The sequence below is a fragment of the Monopterus albus genome, unplaced genomic scaffold (genome assembly GCF_001952655.1).
Source record: "Monopterus albus unplaced genomic scaffold, M_albus_1.0 scaffold235.1, whole genome shotgun sequence".
In the NCBI taxonomy this organism is placed as follows: Eukaryota; Metazoa; Chordata; class Actinopteri; order Synbranchiformes; family Synbranchidae; genus Monopterus; species Monopterus albus.
Genome location: NW_018128115.1, coordinates 1,179,590 through 1,205,581, shown reverse-complemented (window position 1 = coordinate 1,205,581; position 25,992 = coordinate 1,179,590). Strand labels below are relative to the sequence as shown.

Genomic DNA, 25,992 nt, shown 5'->3' with positions numbered 1-25,992 from the left:
AAGTTTCCACTGTAGTCCAAGGTTTTGGAAGAAGCTGAATTCTTAAGTGTATGTAAACACAACACAAACCAACATGACGTCTCACTCCAGTAGTAGCAGACAGATTTCAGTGCTAACAGACAAACCGAGCTGCTCCCATCTTGTTCGCTGCAGTTCGGTGGAGTCACCTCACCGAGGGATGAGCCGCCTGCTGTTCTGTTTGGTTGTACTGGCAAACATGTAATGATACCATTAAATATGAACTGCGTTGAGTATAATAAGGTGTATTTTCTCTGAGCCATACTGCACTGAACACAAGATGGCCGCCGTCACGTGGTCAGACATCATTCTGTGGAGACGAGGGGCAAGGGTATCGTCCTCGCAGTGTCTCGTTGTTCACAGCCTGAGCTCGTTGGCCACTTTGGAGGCGATGTTTTTGAAGGCGATGGACGTGCCGGAGATCCTTTTAAATCGCACGCCATTGAGCGAGAGGCGGGGCAGTTTGCACACCTCTATCTCCCACTGGACCAGACCGTCCTGCCGGGCGTCACCGTGCACGCAGAATAGCAAGTAGCGCTCGCGCTGCTCATAGTCACAGTTGTTGGCGTCCAGAACCCTGCGGATCTCCTTCATCATGTCCCCCGGCTCCATGGAGGACGTGGTCTTCATGCTCCAGGTGAAGCGCAGGGAGCGGGGCTTGGAGTCCCGGCCCTCCTCTTTGGGCTCACCAGGCAAACTCCTGGAGGAAGGAGACCCGACAAACCCACAGCGTTAGCAGGCAGCAACAGCTCTGACACAAACTGCAGAGTCATCCATCTTTGATCATTTCAGGATGACCACAATAAACTGTTAAAGCACCAGTTCACCACAAGCGTTTTATTATTTTCCTCTGTTCAGTCACATTATTAAAAACACTGCTGGGTTGTATTTGTTAAGAGAAACTCAGAAACCTGATCTGCTTCATCAGGACAGTGGTGAACTGTGGCACCAAGCTTTGTGTCCTGCTCTTACGGACCTGCGTGCAAACTTGGAGGTGATCTTGCCGATGAGGGAGGTGGAGGCTCCGCGGTGTGGTACAGCCAGGGCGGCGGCAGCGTGCGGCGACAGGCTGGGCGAGACTGGAGGGCCGTTGTAGGTGGCCGGTTTTCGCTCTCGAAGCTGAGAGCCGTGGAAGGTGGAGCGACTGGAGGAGCTCCGGAGGGGGGGTGCTGCTGGTGACGCTGAAGGCTGACGGTGAAGACGGGGGCTGGTGGGGGGAGCTGGGGGTAGGAGTGGAGGACATGTGATATAAAAACAAGAAAGCTGTTTCCACAGGAATGGAGCGACAGCGGCGCAGGAAGTGCTCACCTCTGATACTCCGCGTTGTCGTCGATGGGAGGCAGGCTGGACTTCATGGGATGTCCCGACGCCGACATGGACTTGACGTGACGGGGGCGTGTGGAGGAGATGGTTGCCCCTGGTGATGGGAAAGGGGATGCTGCAGGTACCTCAGGCAGACTGAAGCAGAGACAGTTTATAGATTGACCTGGTGAATCAGAGCTCAGTGAAACCTTCCTGAACTCCCCTCACCTGCTGTCCTTCCCGTTGGGAATAGCAGCCGAATGGCGATCAGTGCTCATCCTCTCGTAAACATACGTGTTCCTCCGAGTCATGCTCTGTAACACACAGACAGGCTGGTGAACTGGTTCAGACTGACATCAGCACTGAAAATGCATCATCATTCAGTTCAATCTGATTATTTTCCTCCTTTTCTCAGTCTCCACCGTGAAGAGCTGGAAGCCGCCACCATAGACTGTGCCTGGTAAGGCAGTGGCAAACAGGTGACAGTCTGAAGGTTCACCAACTCTGTGCGGTTCAAATGGACCCGCTCTGTCGTGGCGTCTGCACGACTGCTCTGTCAGACACCATCCGCCCCTGACAGATACAAACTGTAGGACACCGCCTCCTCTTCTGTCGGGTGGGGAGAGCTGCAGGCGAAGGTGTCTGGCAGCTGATTGTATGCTACACTTCAAATACTGTGACCAGGATCACTGCTGCATTTGTGATCGCCACGGCATTCAACAACACAGGCTCCTAAAACACGCTGTTTGACCTTTAACCCTGGTTTTAACCTGGTATCTGAACCAGGACCTGGTGAGACCGGAACATGTACCCTCTTACCCCTGAGGCTGTAGCTGACTTCCTGCGGTCCGGAGCTCCCCCAGGCAAGGACGGTGACTCTTTCCTGTCACTCTCGACACTGTTGGCATGGCAACGCTTGGTGTGGGAGACGGGCAGGGGGATAGAGGGCGCCACTGAGACACAGGACAGAAAGCGTGCACAGACTTACTGTATGCAGACCTACGGTTAGTATTTTGGCTGGAAGACAACTAAGTTGACCTTGAGTTTACATCTCAACTCACCGTGGTCACTGAAACGCCGCTGCTTCTGATTGGCAGATACATTGCGAGTATGTGCGGGGGATTGAGTGGAGCCGTTGAGGTCGCTGCAGGGTCGTAACCTTTGAAGCAGGTTACTGCTGGACAAAGACTCACTGCCTTCAAACTGGAGAGAGTGGCACAACAGAGCATTGTGGATCATTGATGGCGACATCTGCTTCCAGTCTTTGTGCTAAGCTAGGCTAAGCACACCCTGTACCTCTGGGCATAGACCTGAAACACCCGACTGAGGAGAATAACAGCACATCTCATAGTTCACATCATGCAACAAACCTCTGCAGGTTTCCTCCCCAGCAGCAGGTATGTTGCCGTCACCTCATTGTATTTCTGACCGTCCAGCGCCGCCTTCACTTCCTCCTGAGAGAAGCCCATTGTCTCCATCAGCTCTGATTGGTCAGAAAACACACAGTGCATGAAGAAGACTTTCAGTAGATTGCAGCCATGCTAGCAGCTCTGTCTGCATTCACGTCATATGTGGTGGTCAGTAGAAACGGGAGACTCCCAGGCTGCGAGCGTTCACATCATGTGACAACTCAAGAGACCACTGTGTCATCACAGAGATGGGATGTGGGAGCTAAAACACTGACCATGTAACACCACAGTCTGTGGCTGATCTGAGGTTTGGCTTCCAGGCAGTTCCGCATCAGAAAGTGCTGCATCAGATTTACTGGCAATATGAAGCTAACCGCTAATGTCAGCATGCTAACTTAATGCTAATGTACTAACGATTAGTAGGTGTTTCCATGTCCACCACTGTCCAAGCCACCGTCAGGACAAGTTGACCACCTGATGGTCCCATGTCAAAGTCCTGCCTTGCACCCAGTGTAGTGTCCGTTTTCCTCCTAGCGCCCAGTTTATGGGTTTTTCTCCGTTTTATCTTGCTGTAAACTGAATATCTTTGGGCTGAGAAACTGTGATAAGCAATTGTATATTTTAAAGACCAAACAATTAGTTGAGAAAATTAATAGCAGACTAATCAATAATGAGTGTAAGTGGTAGCTGCAGCCCCACAAGCATTTCTGACCAGCTGATGTTAAATAAAGTCAAACTGAATTTTTCATTGTTGGGAAACATTAGCAGGATGTGTGTGCTCAGGCAACACCACATGAATCATGGGAGAGTGCTCTGTGTGTGTGTGTGTGTGTGTGTGTTACCGATGCGTTTGAGGTCACTGAAGTCTTGTTCTGGTTCAGAGAACGGCTTCAGCTCCTCGGCGTCGTAGCCGATGCTCATCCATTTTTCCTTCATGATTTGCTGAGGAACAAACCGGAACAACCAGAACTCAGGAGCTACAGCAGTTTTAATTTGGACGAGTGACTGAGGCTAACACCAGGATGTGGACTTTGTTTAGATGGCAGACAAGTTGCTAGTTCTGCTCCCTGAGCCTGTGACGCTGCAGACGTTACCTGCAGGCTGCCTCGTTTCCCCGGGTTCAGCACCAGCAGCTTCTTCAGCAGGTTTTCACAGTCGGTCGACATGTAGAAGGGGATCCGGTACTTTCCTCTGAGAACGCGCTCCCTCAGCTCCTACACACACAAAAGTCCTGCTTATACGTGCAACATACAGGGACCTAAACTGGTGGCAGAACAACGCCTCCCCTTCATATCTGACAAAAATATGGCCAGTTTACTATTTACTTCTCTATTTTAATGGGACATTAATATACAGAGTTATAATAAAACAATACACAGCTATGTTGTATTGTTATCTACTATATAATCTTATAATCTAGTTCTGTTGAGCTTTGTTTAGCTTGATTCAAGGTTGAGGTCCTGAATCTGCAGTTTTTATTTGACTTTAAAAAGTGTTTGTTATTTTGTCCACTCCGGCCTACCTTCAGGTTCTGTCCATCAAAGGGCAGCGAGCCGCTGACCAGTGTGTAGAGGATCACTCCCAGACTCCAGACGTCCACCTCCGGCCCGTCGTACTTCTTCCCCTGCAGGGTTACAGAACTACATTACCCATCAGCCCACAGCTGTACAGCACACTGACTACATCCAGGATACGCCACAATAATGGGCCTCCCCTTCATAATAATAGAAGTCACTGTTATTAAGAAGAAGTATCAGTATCAGTGATGTATCGGATCAAAAGAACCCAATAGTTCATATTGATCATCTAACAATGTTGACCGAGATTTCACCATGATGATAGTTTGCAGACACCAACATGTGATAAATCAGTGGCATGGATGCTATAAGTAGCCACAGGTACGCACAGCTGTCACATGTAATAACAGCGGCTGTGAACCTCAGCACCTCTTCTTTGCTGACAAGTCTAACAGATGTTTCCAGATGTGTTTCTATTCACTGCCAGCTGTGGGAGATGACGAGGCTCGATGTGAGTGCACAGGCCCACACCGACTGAGCTCTATAAAACAAAACCAGGCGTACATGTTCCGCCATAAATCTGATGAGCAGAAGGAATATTCATGTTTGACGCTTTAGTGCTGAGTCTGCACAGTTTCATGCATCTGGCCCCAGGTGCTGTTGTCAGGTGTGGTGGGCGGAGCCAAGTGTTCACCTGGAAGAGTTCAGGAGCAGCGTAAGGAGGAGAGCCGCAGAACGTGTCCAACTTAGAGCCCAGCGTGAACTCGTTGCTGAAGCCGAAGTCTGCAATTTTAATGTTCATGTCGGCGTCGAGCAGGAGGTTCTCAGCCTGACACACACACACGGGAGCAGAGCGGTGGTCATGTCGGCGTCGAGCAGGAGGTTCTCGGCCTGACACACACACAGGAGCAGAGTGGTGCGTCTCATTATCGCTGTATGTTCAGCTCCAGTCAAGACACTCAATGACTGTTAATTTAATGCTGTGTGTGTGTGTGTGTGTGTGTGTGTGTGCACCTTGAGGTCTCGGTGTACAATCCTCTTCTGGTGACAGTACTCCACTGCTGAGACGATCTGACAGAAACACATGAAGAAGATGAGAATGGAGGAGTTCAGTAGAAACCTGCAGCGTTGGCTGGATGACGGTGGGTTTTCACCTCTAATGGAGTAAAAATAGGAAAGTGCCATTTAGATTTTGTCCACAGGGTGGTGCTAGAGGAAAGCTCATGTGGTTACCTACCTCAGAGGTCGTCTTCTCTACGGTGGCTTTCTTAGGACACCTCACACTCGGCTTGTCACTTCACTGCTACACCACACTTCCTAGGTCTACACTGGACTGGCTGCCTACAGAGGTTAACTGGACTTTCTCCAGCAGCAGAGGTGGTTGTTGACCACAGCTGTTAGCCGCTACGCTAATGGCCCATAATGAAAGTGAGGTGTTTTATTAGTGGTTACATTAATGCAGGCTGGTTCACGCGGTGGGGATAAATCACATGCAGCGGTTCATGTGGTGGGTTCACCATCACTGGTCCGACAGACTGAGTATTTAGTTAGAGAGGTTGTTTAAATACTGCACAAACCTCCCTGTGACAACAGAAACTATCACAGGACATCTTGTGTCGCTTTCAAACATTAAATTAAAACATTTTTAAAATAGTGAAGGTGACAGGAACGACATATTGCAAAATAAAAAACATTCAAAGAGCCTCCTGCAGAGGTTCAGTGGCTGCTCTGGATGTTTCTATGTCTCTTCCTTTGGTAAAAGTCTAGCTGGTAGTGGAAAGGATGAGGTAGACCAGCTGCAGCAGCCGCTGTCTGATGGATACTGTGTGATGGGACTTAAGACACCAACTACTGTATGTACTGCAACGTGCCTGGTTCAAATCCAACTACGATGCCTTTTCACACCGCTCCCTCGCTATCTAATAAAGCTGCTCAAAAATGACAAAGAAACCTATTGTGCACGGTCAGATGGCAGCAGTTCGGCAGGTGATGTGAATCTACTTTCATTCGCTGTATAAACCTGAGTGGCTAAAGGGGGCGGCGAGGAGAGTGAGACAGATGAACGATTGAATCTGTTCCTTTATAATCACTTGATGTTTCCATTGGTTGACAGAGCCGCCCTGAGTGCAGCACCAACAGCTGACCTGAACACAGGGGATTATGGGATATGGAGCAGCTAACTCACCTGGCGAAACTTGGCTCTGGCCTCCTTCTCTTTCATTCGTCCATGAGCAACCAGGTAGTCAAAAACCTCACCTGAAACAGAGACAAGTGTGATGGGACACGTGTCGGGTTAGAAGACATGTGCTGACAGACAGCTGAGAGGGTCTTACCTCCGCTGGCGTACTCCATCACCAGGTACAGAGTCTTCTCCGTCTCTATCACCTCAAACAGCTTGACTGAAAAGCAACAGGTCTATTGAGTTCATTTCTGTGAGAACCGTTTCCACCGTATGTTATGATAACTTGGTTTACTTTGTGATATCGGTGATGTTTAAGATCACACTGAAGATGACAAAAGGGGGGAAGAGGAGATAAAGAGAATAATGAAGCCATCAAAATGGGACAAGCTAAGGAGGAGGAGGAGACTCACCGATGTTTGGGTGGTTGAGGGTCTTCATCACGCTGACCTCCCTGAAGAGCTGAAGAGACAATGTGAATCAGTGAAGTGGATTTTTAACACATCTCATCTCAGACTTTGAGTCGATTACTCTTTTATTAGCAGCAGGCTAGCAGTTTCCCCCTGCTTCCAGTGTCTGTGCTAAGCTAGGCTAACTCCCAGAGATCCATCTTTAACATCTCAGTAACATCCAGGTTAGAGTGACAGAGGTCAAAGGTCAGAGGCGAGGGCATACCTTCTGCAGACTGGTGGGGTTCAGCTGAGTTTTGTCGATGATCTTGATGGCAACCTGCAGGAGGAAGCGAAACATCAGCGTCTAACCAGCTCACAGCCAGATGATCACATTTATCTACGGGTGTCCGAGCTGCTTTGTTTCGGACTGTTGGTTTTTAAAGGTCTTAATTTTACCGACTGTTTTAATAAGGATAAGGATAACCACACTTTAACTCAACTGATGGCTCTATAACCATCGGGGGCAACGAGGGGGTTCAGTGTCTTGCCCAAGGACACTTCGACACGTGGACTGCCGGCACCGAGATTCAAACCTTCAACCTTCTGCCCTTCATCTAATTTACTATCTGATTTAATATCCAGGCTTTGTTGCTTCCTTGCTCTTCACATGAAGTGCTCACAGGGCAGCCTTGCACAAGCAGCAGTTACCGACTGACTTGACTGGAATAAAACCAAGAACAATGATCTTTTACAAACATGTTAAACACTCGACTATTTATTCTAACGATAACTGACTGACACCAAATGAACAGAGCTCTTCAGAAGTGAGCGGGAGGAATCAGGACAATAACAGCTCAGTTTTATTCAGGCTGGAGTCCAGAAACCACTTTAAACATGATCAATAAGATTAAAATCGACTGCAGACTGCAGGAGAGGGGAGTTAAAACACAGAAAATCAGCTGATTCAGAGGGTGTGGATCCATTTTTATCATCAGAGGACAAAGATGTTGGCCAGTCATGATGAAGTCAGAGCTGGAAACCTCCTGCTGCCATGTTATCTCAGCGTCCCCTCCACGTTCTGATGGCCAACCACAGTCTGGCGTCCCCAGAGACAAACACAGCAGCTGATTGGACGGCTCTCTCTACCGCTGCACCTTCAGATAAGTACAAAAGTCACGCACACTCCGTTTCATCTTCTGTCCAGCCGGCTCTGAGCGGCATCAATAATTCAGCCTGAAGCCGACGCCCCCAGCTGATGATGTCAGAGTTTCAAACAGACTTAACCCTGTGGACTCTGTGACTGAGGGGATGAACACCTCAGACACCTGGTCAGGTTTACTATGCATTTAAAACTACATTTTTATGGCTTGATTTACTTTTGTTAGCAACACATTTTAATGACATTTTATGACTTTTTCTAAATTAAGCTCATCTGTTTTCCTGAATTCTCAAGGTCTGACTGTGGGATGGATCTTAACTTTGCTCACAAAAGGTTGTGTGTGTTTAACAAAAAACAGAGTGAGGAGAAATTAAATGTCATGATGGGACAGGTATGATATGTTTTAGTGGTTCCCATATACTGAAGGAGTCAGTCCGACACTGTGGGCCCTCTCTCAAAACAGACAACTGTGCCACCCTCTTCAAACCGGCACTTTGAGAAGTATGCCGAATTAGCTCTTACCACTTCCTGTTTGCAGTGTGTCCATGCATGTACACTGCATTACTTGGACATGGTAAAAATGTGATGATTCTCAGACAAGTTATGAGACTTAAGCAGGTTTATAGAAGTTCATTTGCGACAGACATAGGACATAATATTGTCCTCTGACAGCATAAGGCACACTGAATCTAAAAATATCTGTCTCTTCAGTTGTCCTGCTTGTGCTTGTCCATCTGAACTTTGTGCTGCGTTCTCACCTCTCGGCCGGTCAGCGTGTGTCTGGCCAGTTTGACCTTGGCAAAGTTGCCCTTGCCAATGGTCTTCAGCAGTCGGTAGTTGCCGACGTGCAGCTGTTCGTCTGCGATGGAGGTCATGGAGCTGCGACATGGCGGCAGACTGTGATAGCTTGATGATTTAGTGGGCGGGGCCGGCGGCTCAGGGAGACCCTCTGAAGACTTTGTCTGAAAGAGACGGACACAAAAATGATCTGACTGTGTGAACCTGAGACACACGGAGCTGAACGATGCACATTTCACCCCAGAAGGTAGATGGGAAACTACAAAAGCTCAGTGAGCAGTGATAAGGTTCGAATCTCCTCTACAATAAAGGAGTCAATATGTTCACTTTCTGAGTGACTCCTGACATCACAGTGACGCTGTTTCAGGTCTGATGGATGTGGATCTCATGTTTCAGTCTTCAGAGCGGTGCAGCATGATGGAGGGGAACCGGGTCTTTCCAACAGCTTCAAGTATTTCCAGTGAAAATCTGCCTGAATGTCAACATTTCAGAATAATTTCAAACCCAAAATGCCCCAAGGATTCTGTGTAACTAGCCACAATAGCTCAGCATGAGTCCCATTGCTTGTAAAGTGCTAAATGAAGACGTACTGACGTGGTCGAGTGCGAGTCACCGTTAAGGTTTTATGCCGCTGCTCCTCTAATATGTAACTACAGGTCTAGAGTACACTTTGCTTACAGTACATGGTTCTTTTGTTTACTACAAACTAACTGGATGTTAATTTGGTTATATGCAGGCCAGACCAGGACAACAACCCCGTCATTTGGTCTTTGCTTGAGCACAGTGTTGTTTACACCTGTTCCACTATAGAAGTACTCCTGAATCTGTAGAGTAAATATAAAGCTACAACCTGCAGCCAGTTAGCTTAGCTTAGCATAAAGACTGGGGTCACCTGTCTGTGTCCAAAGGTAACAAAGTCCACAGCTAGCACATCTAAAGCAAGTCTGTAAAAACGATAGTTGATCCTTTTCCGGGGGTATGTCCAGCCTACCACACCCCCCAAACTCCAGGCTCAGAAAGTCCCTTCATCCGTCTGAGGGAAACAGACTGTGCAGACAGGTTTAGACTGAATGACTGGTTTCAGTGCAGGACAATAAGCACAGAGTGAGCTGTATTATCACTGCTGGCCGGCGGCTGCCAGAGGAACTAGAGCTGATAGAAACCAGTCTGACAGCATCTGAACCAGCTGGAGAAGTTGACACTGAGGAGACAAACACTTCTACTGTTACACCACAGCACCATGAGATCACAATGCATCACTGCCGACACTCTACACCAACTGGAGGCCAGTCACACTGACACAGTCTGTGGACGTAACCCTCGACAGACATCTGGTGTTTAAAGACAAACCCCGTCCAGAGACCAGCAGCACCAGTGAATGTGTGTGAGTCCAGACCCTGGTCCAGCTTATCGCTCTGTGTCGTAGACCTCCACTGTTGTCCACCAGCTATTAGACCCTCCACCCAGTGAGCCAGGTTTCCTCCTCAGGAAACACGGGAGGCCGTCTGTTTCCACCACACAGCCTCACCGTGCACACAGTCACTGGTCTCTGCTCTCTGTCGACACTGTGTGTAGCACAAGACACTAATGGAGTAGTGTAAACGGACTGGTGTGTTTCTGTACAACAGCAGGTTCTGGAGTCACACATTATGGTGAGAACACCGCGTTCATTGTTGCTCTAAGACCTACTTGTATTCATTGGCGTTTGGCCAGGAATGAGACTGTCTGTAGTGTTGGAGTGTTTCTTTTATTGTTTATAGTTTATGTGATGATTTTAGATTTGTATGGTATGTTAAACGCTTTGGTCAGCTGTGCTGTGGTCAAGTGCTATATAAATAAAGTTGAGTTGAGTTGAGTAAGTCTCTGGATGGAGTTTGTGCAGAATAACAAAACAGAAAGTCACTGGCTTCATCCATTAAAGACCTGCTCACGACAACAAGTGGCACAGTGACGCTCCTGTGTACAGCCACACAAAATATTTAGTTCAAGAAGCCTGGTGATGCAGTGACCAGAGTAGCTGTAGCTGGTGAGCTAAACGCTAACACGTTAGCAGGCTGGGAACATGCAGACGCTCAGTTCACTCAGTCTCTGCTGCACCGTTCACTCCCTCCTGACGTGTTCATCATTTCATCCATAAAGATCGAACTTCAGTTGCTTTACAGAATCCTGCAGGACCCCTCACACACACTCTTCTCTATGTCTGACGTCGGCTTCGCTGCTGGACGCAGAGGAGGAGGGTGACCTTTGACCCTAAGGCAGCTTCTCAACGCCAAGTCATCCCTGACCCGCTACTCATCTTGATTAACTGCTTCATTGTGCACTGATGATGTTGCTGCGCTTGCAGAGCTATAACGCACTACTGTAGTATTTATTATTATTATATAATAATATTTTTCTGAATATATTTTTAAAACTACTCTGTCCTTTTAAATTGTCCCTAGGGGATAAATAAAGTTATATGAACTGAACTGAATAATAATCTAAAATACAATCGGCAAATAAACTATGATGTAGTTTTATAGGTCAGGTGTCCATCCTCAGAGGAAACTCGCACACCACCCAGCTGCAACATCCACGTGTGGTGCACAATAATAATATTTATAAAGGGTCATTCTGCATGATTACTTTTGTTTGTACAAGTATATTTGATACTTTCTTTACTTGTAAATGAGTATTTCTGCCCTGTGTTTGCAGGCAGTCCCCCAGATGTGATCATTCAGTTTCCCTGTGTGTTTAGGGACGTGTAACCGTTCGAGGTGTGACCAGTACTTCCTGGCACTGAGCAGCCGTTTGAAACAGGAACTTGTTGGTACACTTCAGTTTGTTGGCTCTCATCTTTAGTTGCTGAGCAGAGACAGTTGTAACCACAGTCTGATCCTGGATGAAGTATAATTACAAAATACAAACAACAGAAACTCAGATTAAAAATATTAGCCTGTTTTCCAACAGATCCACATAGGAATCAGGAACAGAGCTGAAGTGAAACCACAGCTTCCAGATACTGCTGTACTCAGTGGCCAGAAAACTTTGGTTTGGACTAACATGAACTAAAACTATAGCCCTGCCTGTGACTGCTTCATCAGCTCAATCCTACAGCTGTCAGCTGTGCCAGCTCCGCTCTCCGGCACTTTTCAAGTAAACAACTGAAGGTAACACCACGAGGAGAGACCGTCTGCAAACATCCACATTTGTCTTTTCCTTCTCTGGGATGGCAGGTTTTTCACCCTGGCTGCTCATTACACATAAAAACACTTCAGACGTGGTCATATGACCTAGTTTGTTTCAAACAAAGGTCAACGCACCGAGGCCAGACCGAGGCCAGGAAGGACACCGCTGAACAGCTGGAAAAGTGACATCTGAAGAGGGACTGGGTGGATTTCATCTGTCTGTCATGACCGTGACTTACAACCGTCCACTGGCCGAGTTCAGCTCAACACAAACACCAACACGGTCTCACAGAACTTACCGACAGGTGACAGTGAGAGGAGCCTCCTGACTGACTGAGCGGAAACGCAACCAGCAGGGTCACTGATCACTGAGCTGGTTTGGAAAGAGGAGGTTTCTCTCTCCGACAGAGGAGACCTGACGCTGCTCTGGAGACACAGCCCTGACTCGGCCCTGCTAGGGACTGGGTGGCGGTTTGGCCTGTCAGCTGTCACCCAGCTGTGTGTTGACACATATCTAATTTACAACAACTAATACAGTTTGAAGGAAATGTAACTGTGACTGGATATTTTCCATTAACACACTGAGGAAATGTTCTTAATGTATTTCACAAATACACTGATACTGAAACAGCTGAGCAACACTTTTCTCCCCAAAGCATCCGATCGTGCAGAACAACCTCCACCTGCTGCAACTCCAGCATCATCCAGCTTTTACTGGTCGTGTTCAGACTCCGGCAGCTCCTGGTTCACAGATAAACGCTGGTTGAACGGTGGAATAGTTCACAGTGACTTCAGACCAACATGCTTATCGAAACGTAGCCAGAACCACTGTCTTTCCCAAACCTTCAGTTGACTGAACCAGGAGCCAGGATGTGACCTGGGCCTCTGGCGTCCCATCATGCACTCTGTAGGTTCACTGCCCACCTCGACCACCTCGCTGTGACTCATAAATGTTGTGCCTCATTCATTATAAGGAAACGCTGCCTCTGAACATGATCCAGCCAGTGATTAAATCACACAATATCAATGGGAAAACGATTTCCTGATATATAAACATCATCTGTAGGAGGCAGGGTTGAAACAGTGACAGTGGAAGCTGCAGATGAAGGACGTATCTAGTCTGAAACCGATTGTGATGCAACATGAACTTGTGTCCAGCCTCCATGGTCTGGATGTCAAATTGCTGCAGGAACCGCCCGCTACACAAAGATCAGATGAGTTCAGTCTTACAATCCACAAGTCCTGCCATAATCAGGAGAAACAAAGTGGTGCCAAGTAGTGAAGCAAAGACAAATCGCCTCGTTCTCAGCTTTGTGACTCTCCTAGATTCGGTACCTTATTGTGAACCTGGCAGCCTGCTCAGTTGCCTACTAGGCTATACCATTCAGGAGGAGAACAGCCTCGGGACGTCTACTCTTCTGAAAACTGGTTGACCTTGTCCTATTCTTCTGTCTTTTATAAGAGGGGAGAAATTAAAAAGGCAGTTAGCAGGATGGGAGGGGTCGTTCACTGTGGCCTGGCCTGATAGATTTCAGTTTAGATTAGATTTCATCTGACCCAACAGGTTTTTAAAGGGTTAAATGGGCTGAGGAATAAACGCTGTGTGCCAATAAAGAAAATGTGAACTAATGTATTATCCCGATCATGGAGCCTTAATCAGACCCTTCAGCTAGTGTTGGTTAGCCACTGTGCTAACTAGGATATGTCAGAACCCACCCCTCCCCCAGGTAGGTCAAAGGTCAAGGTTCATGAACTGGTTGGGAGTCAGCGCCTGTTCATCAGGGCTGAGGTGGAGTTCACTCCCTGTACGACTTCATGTGTCATGGCTGGACGGGTGTGTGAGGGGGTGGGGGTGGAGGGTTCCACTCCCACTGGGGGAATCCCAGTGTAAACCAGTGAGCTGCCTCCAGCAGCTGATTTCACAGTTTAGCAGTGAGGTAGAAAAGCAGAGTGATCCATCACTGAGACGAACGAGCCGAGCTTCACTCTGTGGGTCGGAGCGGGGTCATGGACCGACTGTGACACAGCCGGCCCCCAAACCCCATACACAAAACAGAGACCCACAAAACCAGTACAGAGGCAGCATCACTTTGTGTTTGTCTATATTGGCTGTGTGTCATTTGATCCTCCTCTGCAGTCATTTTTCATTCCTTTATGGTTGTTTTGCATCTCTGTAAATGTTTCCAAGAGGACGCACCAGCGGCTCCTTCAGCCGGAGGCTCGGCCTGTTGACGCGTCTATCACCCTTCCACAGACATCATATGGACGACTAACTGAAAACTGTTGCTGTCTGTAGACGATGCCAGGTCATGTCTGAGAATACCGGACGTGACTTCCAGGAGGCTGAGATGAATAAACATCACTGTGCTGCTGATATCACATCCTGCAGTGTATTTTGGGAAAAATCGATAGTAAACAGACAGAAGGAGCCAAATGCAGCCGCTGCAAGTCCGACAGAGAGAGAGGGAAGAGACCAAGACTCTGGTGAGACCCAGCAGACGAGGACATGACAGGCCAACAAGGCCGGACTCAGTTGTACTGGGAACGACACTTAAACCGGCTCTTTTCAATTTGCCAGAGTAAAAAACAAAACCGACTCCTGTTCATTTTCTTCAGCCAACATGGCTGCAGGTCACTGAGGTGACCGCGTCAGTTCACAACTTGTCTTCAGGGTTTTAAGCTCATTCTTTTAAAATCAACTCCATCAATAATAAAACAAAATTCATTCCTAATAAAATCTAAAAAACTTGTATTGATAGTCTAAACAAGTAAACTCAATCAATAGCATGGCAATCATACATAATAAAGCTGATAAGAAAATCAATAAATAAAACTATCAATAAACTCCATCAGCCTAAAATAATAAAATATGATGTAAACATGCTCAAAATCTTTAAACTACTCTATTATTAAAATAAGGAAACTGCATCAATAATAAAATAACTTCATTAATAAAACAAACATCATCAATGATAAATATAGGTTAATTACAAACCATCAATAATCAATAACTGACTCGGACTTACCGGCACCTGCTCGGACTCGCTGACCGGGGTCAGAGGCTTCCTGCCGGACATCTTCCTGCTTTCCCTCCGCGGGTTCCTGCTCTCTTCAGTCCGGGAGAAGCATCTCCTCTGCCGGCTGCTCTACAGCATCTCTCGCGGGAACCAGGCCACCTCGGCGGGACTCAGCTGGGAGGCTCCGACGGCCGGCGGGAGAGGGAGGCCGGGGCGGCGGCTACAGGAAGGCCCGGTGTTTGTGTCGGTGCGGGAGAGACGCCGGCATGGAGACAAAGAGAGGGAGGGAGGAAGAGGAGGGGAGGGAGAGGAGGAAGAGTAAAAGTAACGTTCCTTCCCGCAGCTTCCAGCAGGTCGTCGGGTCAAACAGCAGCACTGCGGAGCTAAAATAAATAAATAAATGCCGATGACGTCAAACCCCGCCCCCCATCTTCTTCATCATCGCCCTAAAAATATCCCAGCATCCTCAGCTGCTTCCACACGCCCTTCTCAGAATCACCACGATGTGGGGATTATAGCCTAGTCATGCGGAAGCCTTTTATTTTGGAAGACTGGTATATTTTATTATGGTGAATCAGCTGAAAAGCACAAGAAGAACTTCCTGTTCAACTGTCTCTCAGGTCAGAGACGTATGTAAGAACTTATGACTGATTCTTGTTCTCTTTATCTCTGAGTGTCAGATTTTACCCCCCAAGGGGGGACGGGGGTGAGGGAGGGGGTGTTTACGGGCTGATTGACTTTGTAATGAGAAAAGTGAACAAACATTTAAAACCAGGCTGAAAACAACCAGACAGATGCAAAAGAGAACGACAACGAAAACAACCAGACAGATGCAAAAGAGAACAACGGGGAGAAACAAAGAGGCTGAAAGCAAACAGTCCACAAACTACCACAGAATTAAACCAAACTAAAGGCCAACGAGACAAAAACAACAAAGAACGAGACACAACACGCCCACACTAACCCAAAAAGCCCATACAAAGGTGGTGTTGTGTCCCATTCTCTTTATACTGCTGCTGTATGGGGGTTAAAACTGCTGGTACTCTGGTAAAACTACCCAGTAACCCCCCAAGGAATCACTGCATTAATTGAACACAGTCTACATGGATCTGCTTGTGGTTGGAGTTTCACCATGTAAATAAAGAAGTGTGCTATTGTAGAGACAGCTGTTTACATCTGCAGTAAATACACATGTCACAACATAAAGGTGCACATATAGTTTCTTCCTTCAGTTCAGTAGTAAATGAGTTTAGTTCTTTCCAGTCCGTTTGTGTTTTGCTGCCCTCTGGTGGTTTCAATGCTCTGCTGCACCTCGGGTTTATTTTCCAGTCTTTGTCAAGAACCAAAGCAACTTCAACTAATCCACACAATTTTAAAATATACAGATTGAAATGTGCAAAGAATTAGCCACCTAAAACTGTGCCACTTGAGAAGAGGTTTGTTCTTACATGATAGTCCAGGTAAGTGGAAATGAGTTTACATAAAGTAAACTTGGTTTCCTAAACTAAATCACAAAGCTTTAAAGCTGATCATTCTGTCAAACATCTGCATGTTTACCTTAGGTATTCCAACTGTCAACATGCTAAAACCATCAGCCTCATCTCTTAACTTTGACATGTATACAAGAACTTCCACAAACCAAGGGCATTTTTATTTTTGTTCATTTATTCTAACTTCTGCATTATTCAGGCTTCCACGATCCAGGCCTGTAAAAATCAATGAACAGGTGGCTCATAAATGTCCTTCCCCACCCCTGCAGGATTAAAAAAAGTAAAATTCAAACAGAACGACACCACGGTGTGTGTTGGAGGAGTTTGGTTTAATATTGTATTGAAAAATAAATTAAAGAAAGTAACTTTACAACGCAACAAAAAAAGAACAACCTCAGATTATAAACGTTCTTTGCCAGCAGGGGGTGGAGTCGCAGTGCTCATGTAGATTAAATTTACAAATATTTATATAAAAAGGAATTGTACACATATCCACAAATCACGAAAGCATTCCTTCACATCCAGTGAGCCGAGTCTGAGTCGACCAGCCAGCGCTTGTTCCTCCAGCTACAAAAAAAGTCTAGAAAATTTATATTTATATATGTATAGATTTCGTACACATACCATGTGTGGATGTAAATAAACTGTACAGAAACAAAAAGCACAGTGGTGATGCTGTCAGAGGGAATGACGATTAAATAAAGGAAACATGATTCAGTGATTCAGTGGTGATTACCTTTGACCTCTACACCAAGGTCAAGCTCGGCCTGAACCTTTCACTCATCTGCTTCACAGGTTTTGGCTTTAAAACAACAGAAACGCTGACATCGCCTCCAAGAGTTCACGTGGGCGATGCAGCGAGTGAACACCAGCGATGACTGTAGCATGTGACCAAACGGCTTCTTTAAAAAACCAGGAGGTTCATGTTTCATGGGGACGTCAGAGAGGGAGGAGCACACGGGTGTTATCTGTACGTCTCAGCCGAACTGAACCAATTAAAAAGCTTTATTCTCTGAATCACTGGTAGTCGGATCTAGAGGACTGAGATGAGCTACCACCTGTTCGATATGCAAATATTTCAGGGCGTCGGACTCTGAAACAATAACCCAGAGGTAATTAAGGAACAGCTCAGCTGTTTGTCAGTGTATCAGAGCCGCAGCCGTGGTGAAAGACTCTGTAGTGAACATGTAGACATGAGCCCGACGCCCAGCTGATCATCTCTCAGACACAGAGAGGAAACATTGAGCCTTTCACATAAATGAGAAACAAAAAAAGAGGTAAAACGTCACGATTGTGTCAACACTGGTCGTCTCGGTGTAGTGTAAATGAATTAAAACTACAGACACTTTGTTCTGTTGCTCAGCACGTCGGGCGGCGGCATTGGGAAACGCTGCCTCTTTACTCAGTTTCTCTGCTTTCCCAGAGTCAGGTGACCTTGGCAGGTGTTCTCTCCACACAGGCCTGGCTGAGAACATTAGCAATGCTAGGCTAACAGGCTTCACAACCCTGATGGGGAAAACCACAGCATCCAGCTACAGGCTGTGGCATCAAGTTAGGCTTTGTCATCTCAAGACGTCTACCTTCTGCTCAGAATGAAGAACAAAGTTTGTCAGGGACAAAACAAAAACCTTTGCACAGACTGCTGCCTCTGCGCTGCGCTGGCTACGGCAGCCTGGTCATTTAAACACTGGTTTCTTCAGTGAGATCAAATTCATCTGATGCTGGGTAAAAGGTAGAAGAACAGGATGTGAATGTGTGACTGGATCTTCAAGGTACCAACTGCTTCAGTCCCAAATGGGGCCAAGATACAGAAGAATCTGGTTAGTTTTTTCCTTTGTGTGTTTGTGCCAAATATTTTCTAAGATCCACGTACACAGCTCTTCCCAGAGCTTTCGACTGTATAACTAGTGTGATGACGGCGACTTCTGGTCACTGAGGAAGATATACAGACTCACTCTGGGAAGAGCTAAGTAAGAGCTAAGTGGCTCTTTACCACAGGTACATGGATAAAGAGCTTTTGTGTTATTCCTCCATCTCCTGACAGACGTGTAGTCACTTTAATCAGTAGAGACGTTTGAGGTTCTGTTGGCCTCACAGCTCGAGGTGCCTCTGAGGAACAGTGGCTCCAGCTGCAGCCCAGTAACTGAACTAGATTGTTCATCCACCTTCAAAGTGACATGAAACTCAAGAGTGTCTGATTCTGGGCGAGTCAGAGAACGTGTCATTTGTCCTGTAAGATGCAAGAACCTGGTCTCTGCTGTGTTTCCTGCCTGCATCTCAGTCCATGAGCCACCACGAGTAAAAGTTTTGTAAACTTTGATCATGACACCATCGCACGAGCGAAACAAACGTGACAGACGACAGGAGGAAACCGTGACGAACTCTGTGGTCACGTTCTTCATTCATACATTCACATAAATGGGTTGTAGTCCGACAGGTAAGCACACACCTGCGATGACAGTGACAGAATAATGGTCCCTCTCACCAATAAATCCTTAACCCCGCACACTAACAAATAATAAAACATCAAACTGCTTGTCCTGTCTACAGTGACTCCCAGTGTAAACCCACAGCGAGGAGACGTCAGAGAACACAGACGGATCGACACATCTCAAACCATCCTCAGGACACTGGCCAAACCGAGCATAGAAGCAGTGAGAGGGTGGAAACAAGGCGACAGGACCGAGGTGGCGTGCTGCTAGTTTTTCTTCTTGACGTTGTTGTTCGAGGCAAGCCGGGGCCGCGGCACCGGGATCAGGCTTCCCAGTGGGACTCGACTCCAAGCCACCTCGAAGAGCTTTAGGAGAACCTGGAGGAAGAGGAGGAGGAGGAGTCAGAGGCCATCGATACTCAGATCAACAACCAACTGGAAACCATGAATATAAAACCTGGTATTCTGTAGCTGCCTGTGAAAATCACCTGTCCTTATCAGGATGTCAGACAGCATTAGGCAAAAGACGCCACCGGCCGCACTGTGTGCTACAGGAGCTCTGTGCCATTTACGTTTGTGGACCAGCACTTTATAGTCCACATCAGTTTCCCCATTAGGACAGAAACTAGGTTAGGTTACTTTATTTATACCCGTAGGTAGATTTGTTATGCAGTCAGATCAGATGACATCCTTAACACATTCACTAAAAACCACAAACATAACACCGACACATACACTGAACGTAACAGAAATACTCAGAACTCCACCATTTGGACCTCCAGCCAGAAGGGAGAAGGAAAAAATAGCAGTACAGGGGATGGGAATCATCTTTTAAAATAGAAGTAGCCATCCTCTGTACTTGTCTACTATACAGGGTTGCCACACTTGGCTGAGACTCCCCTAGCAGCCGACTAGACCACTTAACTACTCAATCTAAGGCTGTCCTCTGTCTTAGAGATATCTGACCAGACCATGACACCAAGGAAAATGCTAAAATAGATTCAATAAAAGCTCAATAAAACATATTCATTAAAGTTCGATCAATGTGAAAGTGTGCGAGTTTCCTTAAACGTTGCTGACCCTTTTTACACACCCTTTCACAATTCTCTTCAAAACTCCATTTATTATCAATGATCGTCCCCAGATATTTATATGATTGCACATATTCAATAGTCTGCCCCATAATTAAAGTGACTTCCTGCCTGTGAGGTTTCTTCCTGAAATCAATAAGCATATCTTTAGTTTTTGCTAAGTTTAGTTACAGGTAGGACTCCTCACACCAGCCAACAAAATCATCCACAACTGAACTGTGGCTATTTTCACCATCCCTAAGAAGACTGACAATAACTGCATCATCAGCATACTTTATGATTGTTCTATTGTCCCATCTACTCTGACACATATTTGTATAAAGAATAAAAAGTAATGGTGACAGCACACACCCTTGGGGAGATCCAGTAGACAAACCCCTTCGATCAGACAATAATACACTATTGACCCTAACTCTCTGTGTACAATTAGTTAAAAAATCTAAAATCCAACCCGCCAGGTTATTACTCACATTGAATTGCTGTAAAAGCCTATCAATTAAAATGTGGGGCTGAATAGTATTAAAGGCGGGAGAAAAGTCCACAAATAAAAGCCTGGCATGTGTCCTACTTTGATCCAAATGTCTATAAAGCATATTTAGCAGAGTGATTGTAGCATCCTCCACTCCTCTATGAGGCCTATATGCAAACCACAAAGGATCCAATACCTGTTCAGTCTGCCTCAGGACCTCCGATCTGACCAGTCTCTCAAAGGTCTTCATTAAGACCGAGGTCAAAGCGACTGGTCTAAAATCTGTCCATACCTGTGTTTTTACTCAGTTCTGAAAATGCGGTCTGACTCCCAGTACCACCAGTAACTCTGTATTGGCTTATGCCAGTATAGATCAGTACGGCGGCCTCCGTGTGCCACTGAGACAAAATCCTGACCTTTTTCATTCAAAACCACTGGAAGCAGTTCAAACACTCTGATTATCTCCTGGACTGTTTGAGAACTGGATCAAATGAAGCCACTGCTGAAAACAAAACAAACCTGCTCACCTTTCGTGGAGTCCTCTGAAAGCATTGAGACACATGGAGATGAAGGATTAGAGGAAGAGGAGGAATAGAGGAAGGAGACAATTATTTAGGAGGTCACTGACATTCAGGGCAGGGATTATTTGGACGCTTCTGAAAAATCGTCTGTACCACATTAGGCTTCATACACCTGAGGCCACATCACTAACAGCCGGTTTTCATTTTGCACAACAACCCCCCACCCCCCCAACCCCAATGGTCCAGTGAACAACAAACAGCCCAGCTTTGGAGAAGAAGTGCAAAACCTGAATGAGTAGTTTTGTTTGTGAGCTACTGAGACCAGGGTTGTGACTGATCAGAGGGGTCAAAGAACCATGACCTTTTATTTTGGGTAGATCATTTCGGGCTAGTGCACATGGCTGGGGGGTGTTTGTGTCCGATCAACTGTGATTACTGATTTTAGGTGAAGCTGCTGATTTGGGGAACATAGTGGTTAAGGTATAGCGCTCTCGCTGCTGTGGCCCAGGTTCAAGTCTGGGTTGCATCAGGAAGGGCATCCGGCGTAAAGCACGTGCCAAATGTCAACATGCCAGTCGTCAGTGTGACTATTCGCTGTGGCGACCCCTAAACGGGAAAAAGCCAAAAGTGACTTTCTTTCACTCTATAAAATTTAAACGAAACCACAGAGGAATTGGACTTAGCCCCAACCAGTCAAGTTCACAGGACTGGGACAGACGCGAGGTCACAGTGACCGCTGACCACAATCTAATCAGTTCACCCTTGGGTCCAAGTAGGCGTTTGTGCCAAATTTGAAGATTTTCCCTGAAGGCGTTCCAGAGACCGCGTTCCTGAGAATGCGCTGGATGAACCCGAAACATGATGACATACCTGTAAACATGAACCTTTATGTAAAGGCCAGAAAAGACCGTGGCAACAACCACCAAGAGCTCTCACCTGTTCCCAGAGGGTTTCAGCCACCTGGTCAATGACTCTCCCAACCTCTCGAAACTCTCCCGAGTATTTGACATAGGCCCAAATGCAGAGGGTGGTCAGAGCCACGCCCATCACGAGGTTACACAGCGCAGCCACAGAGTTGATGCCCACGAAGCCAGTGACCAGCGACACCACGTACATGACGAACATGACAGCAAACAGCGTGGCAGGCGTCCGCGCAGCATAGAAGATGTTCTTCCCGTCGTTGTGCTTGCTGAAGTTGGCGTAGGCCTCATCGAGCTCCGCCTCCAGCTGTTCCTGGTAGCGCTGGCAGAAATCCTCGCCGCCCATCTTCTTGATGGAACGGAAGTGTCGCACCGATGCCTGCCGCAGCTCCACATGCCGGCGCTCCAGCTCTGCAGGGGAAATGTAGGGTTTTTCTCCACCGCAGATCTGAGACCAGCACATGAGAAGTTAAAGGAAGATTCATTTTATCCAACAACCAAGGCTGTGACCTGCAGCGAACCCTCACGTGTTACCTGCTCCATGCTTCTGTTGTACACGTCTTTGGCTCCTGCTACTGCCGCAAGGTTATTGGCTTCAGCTGTTGCCTAGGTAACAGATGAGGAAACAGGTTAACCAAACTAAAGCCCCAGTCAGACGGGGTTAACGTTGTTTTAATATTATTGTCCCTGCTCAGTGAGTTTAACCCCTCCCCTGTAGTAATCGTTTAAATCCCATCCAAAGCAACGTCCTTGTATAAAGTGGTCCCTGTTTTGAGGCTCCGTTTCTTTTTCCTCTAAAAAACAAAATCAGTAGCTCCTGTTCACAGAGAACTGTCACAGAGGAAGACGTTTCTCTTTAGTCTTTGTCCTGCTAACTGTCCATGTTAATAAAGACCACCTCCTATAATTTCCCAGGAACGAGTTCAATTTCTGAGAAACCTAGATTATTTCATTCCCACCTGCCCCATCTGAATTGGGTTTGACTTATCAGTACAGCACACGGGCCCTTTGCCTGAACTGACAGACATGTTGTTCATGTGTGTTGACTGTACACACGTGAAATACTACAGTTCCAGTAAGACCTGACTCAGACAACAAACAGGACACTGCCTCCCAACACTTCTCAGAACTATTCTGACAAGTTAATGTCAAAGCATCTTATTGAGCTGTGTTCATGGACTAAAGATGTAGCGTGTCCAGCAGAGGGAGCTGTTTCACATGGAGACCCACCTGCAGCATCGACTTGGGGTGGGGAAGCTCCTCTCCTTGGTAGATCTTCATGTAAGCCTGAAAACACAAGGAGACAACTGAACATGGAGGGAACAGGAAGACAGCTCAGGAATCCAACACTGTTACACTTTAAAACCTCGAATTCTAAAAATCAGAGGTGAGGAGCCTCGGTTTGCCTGGAAAGAGAGATCGCTGCATTTTACTGTGAAATCAAAAGGATTTGCTACTGACCGAAGCAAAAGCCTGGCGACAGTATGGCAGATGAGAACTCACTTTGAAGTAGTGCAGCAGGTCTCTGCAGGTGATTTTGACTCCTCCAATCTCCTTTTCCACCAGGTTTTCTGGGGAGAGCAGCGTTCGGACGAGGTTCACCAGCTCCTTCTTAAAGTCCTCATCAATATCTGAAACAAACCACAAGCACACAGGATAAAAAAAAAAACAACAACACAAGCTTAATAACCAGTAGTTAACCTTCTGGGCACCATTCACACACTATTACATCCAGCAGGTTGTTATGTACTCAGGTGTCAGGCTGGAATCTTCTTTCCCAGTGTAGGGTTTTAAAGTGATCAAATTATAGTGGGGGCTCAAACAGAAAGGGAACAAAGACACAAATGTAAAATCAGTCATTTGACCCGCAAGTAGAAAAATCTCATAAAAGGACATCACAAGGTGACTTTCTGTGGAAAGTAAAGTTGATCATTTTCTCAAAATGTCTGAAACATCTGTTAATATTTGGGCGTGGAATTACTGCTGAAATGAAGATGACCGTGACTTTGGCAGACTGGTTGCTGAGCCAGCGTTTTACCTCTGAGCCGGCCGTCGAAGTGAGGGTTGGTGGCCACCTTGAGGCCGGGGTGTGGCAGCAGGAAGCAGCTGATGTTGGAGAAGCAGGAGTGGATGTGTTTCCTGACGTTCTGCAGCTCCTCGTGTTGGTTCGGCTTCACCTGAGCACAAACACAACACAGTAACAGCAGTGTGGAGATGCTCACACTAGGTCCAGAGAAACACCCGAGCGGTGAAACCCACCTGCAGTCGTTTCTCCAGGAAACTTTGCCCTCCCTCCAGACCATACGGATGTTCGTAAGGGTAGCACCAGTCCCTGATCAGGAACATCAGAGTCTGAAAAGAGGGACACATTCAGGTCACTGATTCAGGGGCGTAACGGACCAAAGGTCATTAGGGAACAAAAAAAGTCCAGGGTTTGCAGCTTTAGCGTCGTTTTCACTACTAACTGCTGCACAGTTATAATGAACCTGAAAAAGGTCTCTCAAAGACCTCAGTCAGCAACAAGCAGAGTTTACACAGTTTGATTTCCTTTAAACTGTGAAGAATCTGGGCTTACTTCATCATATGAGGACTGAAATTTGAATCAAGGGTTGTGTCATGTCTGAGATGAGTAGTACCATACTGAAAACTGAGGACATGGTGAGCAGATCGTACCTGAAAAGGTTTCTCGTAGACCTCCTCCATGGCCAGTCGTCCGTACTCAGTGAAAAGCTGGGGATAGGAAACAACCGCTCACTCTAAAATCAAACTGGCCACCACAGCAGCTGTCCATCCAACAATTTAAGTTTTCTGCTAGAACATCATTAGCTGAGCTTTGCTACTGCTTAACCAGGTTAATGTTTGTTTGGACAGGTCATATCTGACTCAGGGCCCGAAAAATAAAAAAAAATCCTTGTTAAGTAGAAATGTTAAAACGCCCCAATACCGACCTGGAGGTGCTGGAGGTCATCTTCCTGGACATTCTGGGACAGGTTATAGACCTGAAACACACAACCAACCAAGACCTCAACCGGTTTGCAACCATGTAGCATCACACTGAGGCCACAAACAGAACTCAAACCCCGAGGCGTGAGAACCTGAGGTCAGACCGACCTGGACAGAGCTGGTCATGGTGCTCAGGGCGAACAGTGTGGCACAGTCTTTGATGGTGGACTGGCTGTCAAACGCGCCCTGTGTGTCGATCAGTAGAACTGCAACCTGCAAGAACCCCACATTCACCTCAGTCCCACAACCCTCGCTACATCATGAACACATGTACACTGCGCTGGCTGCAAGCACAGCCTCTGAGCCAGTGAACTAACCTTGTAGCCATTTGGCTTCTCCACCACGAACACCTCGCTCCAGGCCAGGATGCCCGTGGTCTCCCTCTCACAGCCGCCCCGCCATTTGAAGCCGGTCAGAGGCTCGTCGTCGTTGCCGATCCACAGACTGGACGACTGCAGGAAGACACCAGAGAGCTCAGGCCACTGTGTGGAGTTACATACCAGTCCTGAGCTCAAGGCCAGGATTAAATGACCTGGTTCTCAAGGTTAACTAAAAATGCTTTAAATGCCACGGAGTGCACACAATTCAATACCAGCTCCCTGACCACACTGTCAGTACAGAAGATACCAATGGCCCGTTTACAAATGGCATCGGTTTACTGACACTTACACCACATTTGTCAATACTTCCCGTAGTACCGATTTAATAATTACTAATCACCTGAACCCAGTGGCTGCCTGAAAGAGTCAACCTACATACCGAAGGACCATCTTAATTGTATATTTTAAAAGTGAAATACATTCTCTATTCATAAAAACTGATACCGTATACACTGATCAGGCATAACATCTGTATGCACTTCAGTGCAACACTTCTGTCTTAACATCTGTGTTCATGAAGCTCAAAATGTTTCAGTTTTTGGTGAGATTGTCATAAATGTAAAATTCAACGATTTGTTCATTATTGGTAGGGGTGCACCGAAATTTCGGCCACCGAAAATTTTCAGCCGAAAAGGCCATTTTTATTTCAGGCCGGAATAAAAAGAAACACGCCGAAAATGCCCCGCCCCGCCCATCATATCCTCGCGCAGCACAGGTTAGGTTTCACCT

At 46.8% G+C, this 25,992-nt stretch overlaps 2 protein-coding genes across 2 annotated transcripts in view; both read right to left on the bottom strand.

Moving 5' to 3' along the window:
* Positions 1-362: 362 nt before the first annotated feature.
* On the bottom strand, positions 363-15,516 carry mark1 (MAP/microtubule affinity-regulating kinase 1). The gene is given in 19 exon segments (XM_020620229.1): positions 363-718; positions 995-1,177; positions 1,179-1,238; positions 1,327-1,476; positions 1,549-1,634; positions 2,140-2,273; positions 2,382-2,523; positions 2,691-2,803; positions 3,572-3,671; positions 3,824-3,943; positions 4,252-4,353; positions 4,941-5,075; positions 5,261-5,317; positions 6,432-6,502; positions 6,580-6,645; positions 6,839-6,887; positions 7,101-7,154; positions 8,735-8,938; positions 14,968-15,516. Coding segments are annotated over 19 exon segments (2,220 nt in total). The 5' UTR covers positions 15,019-15,516; the 3' UTR covers positions 363-375.
* A 2,887-nt stretch (positions 15,517-18,403) lies between these two features.
* Positions 18,404-25,992, bottom strand: part of LOC109971815 (atlastin-2) — a gene marked incomplete at its 5' end in the record, with an annotated part of 8,662 nt that continues 1,073 nt past the window's right edge. Inside the window, 12 exons of the mRNA XM_020620301.1 lie at positions 18,404-19,257; positions 20,967-20,981; positions 21,897-22,328; positions 22,415-22,486; positions 23,111-23,167; positions 23,384-23,511; positions 23,919-24,057; positions 24,140-24,232; positions 24,554-24,610; positions 24,829-24,879; positions 24,992-25,096; positions 25,201-25,335. Of these exons, the coding sequence (XP_020475957.1) occupies positions 19,147-19,257; positions 20,967-20,981; positions 21,897-22,328; positions 22,415-22,486; positions 23,111-23,167; positions 23,384-23,511; positions 23,919-24,057; positions 24,140-24,232; positions 24,554-24,610; positions 24,829-24,879; positions 24,992-25,096; positions 25,201-25,335 (1,395 nt within the window). The remainder of the gene's footprint in view (positions 19,258-20,966; positions 20,982-21,896; positions 22,329-22,414; positions 22,487-23,110; positions 23,168-23,383; positions 23,512-23,918; positions 24,058-24,139; positions 24,233-24,553; positions 24,611-24,828; positions 24,880-24,991; positions 25,097-25,200; positions 25,336-25,992) is intronic.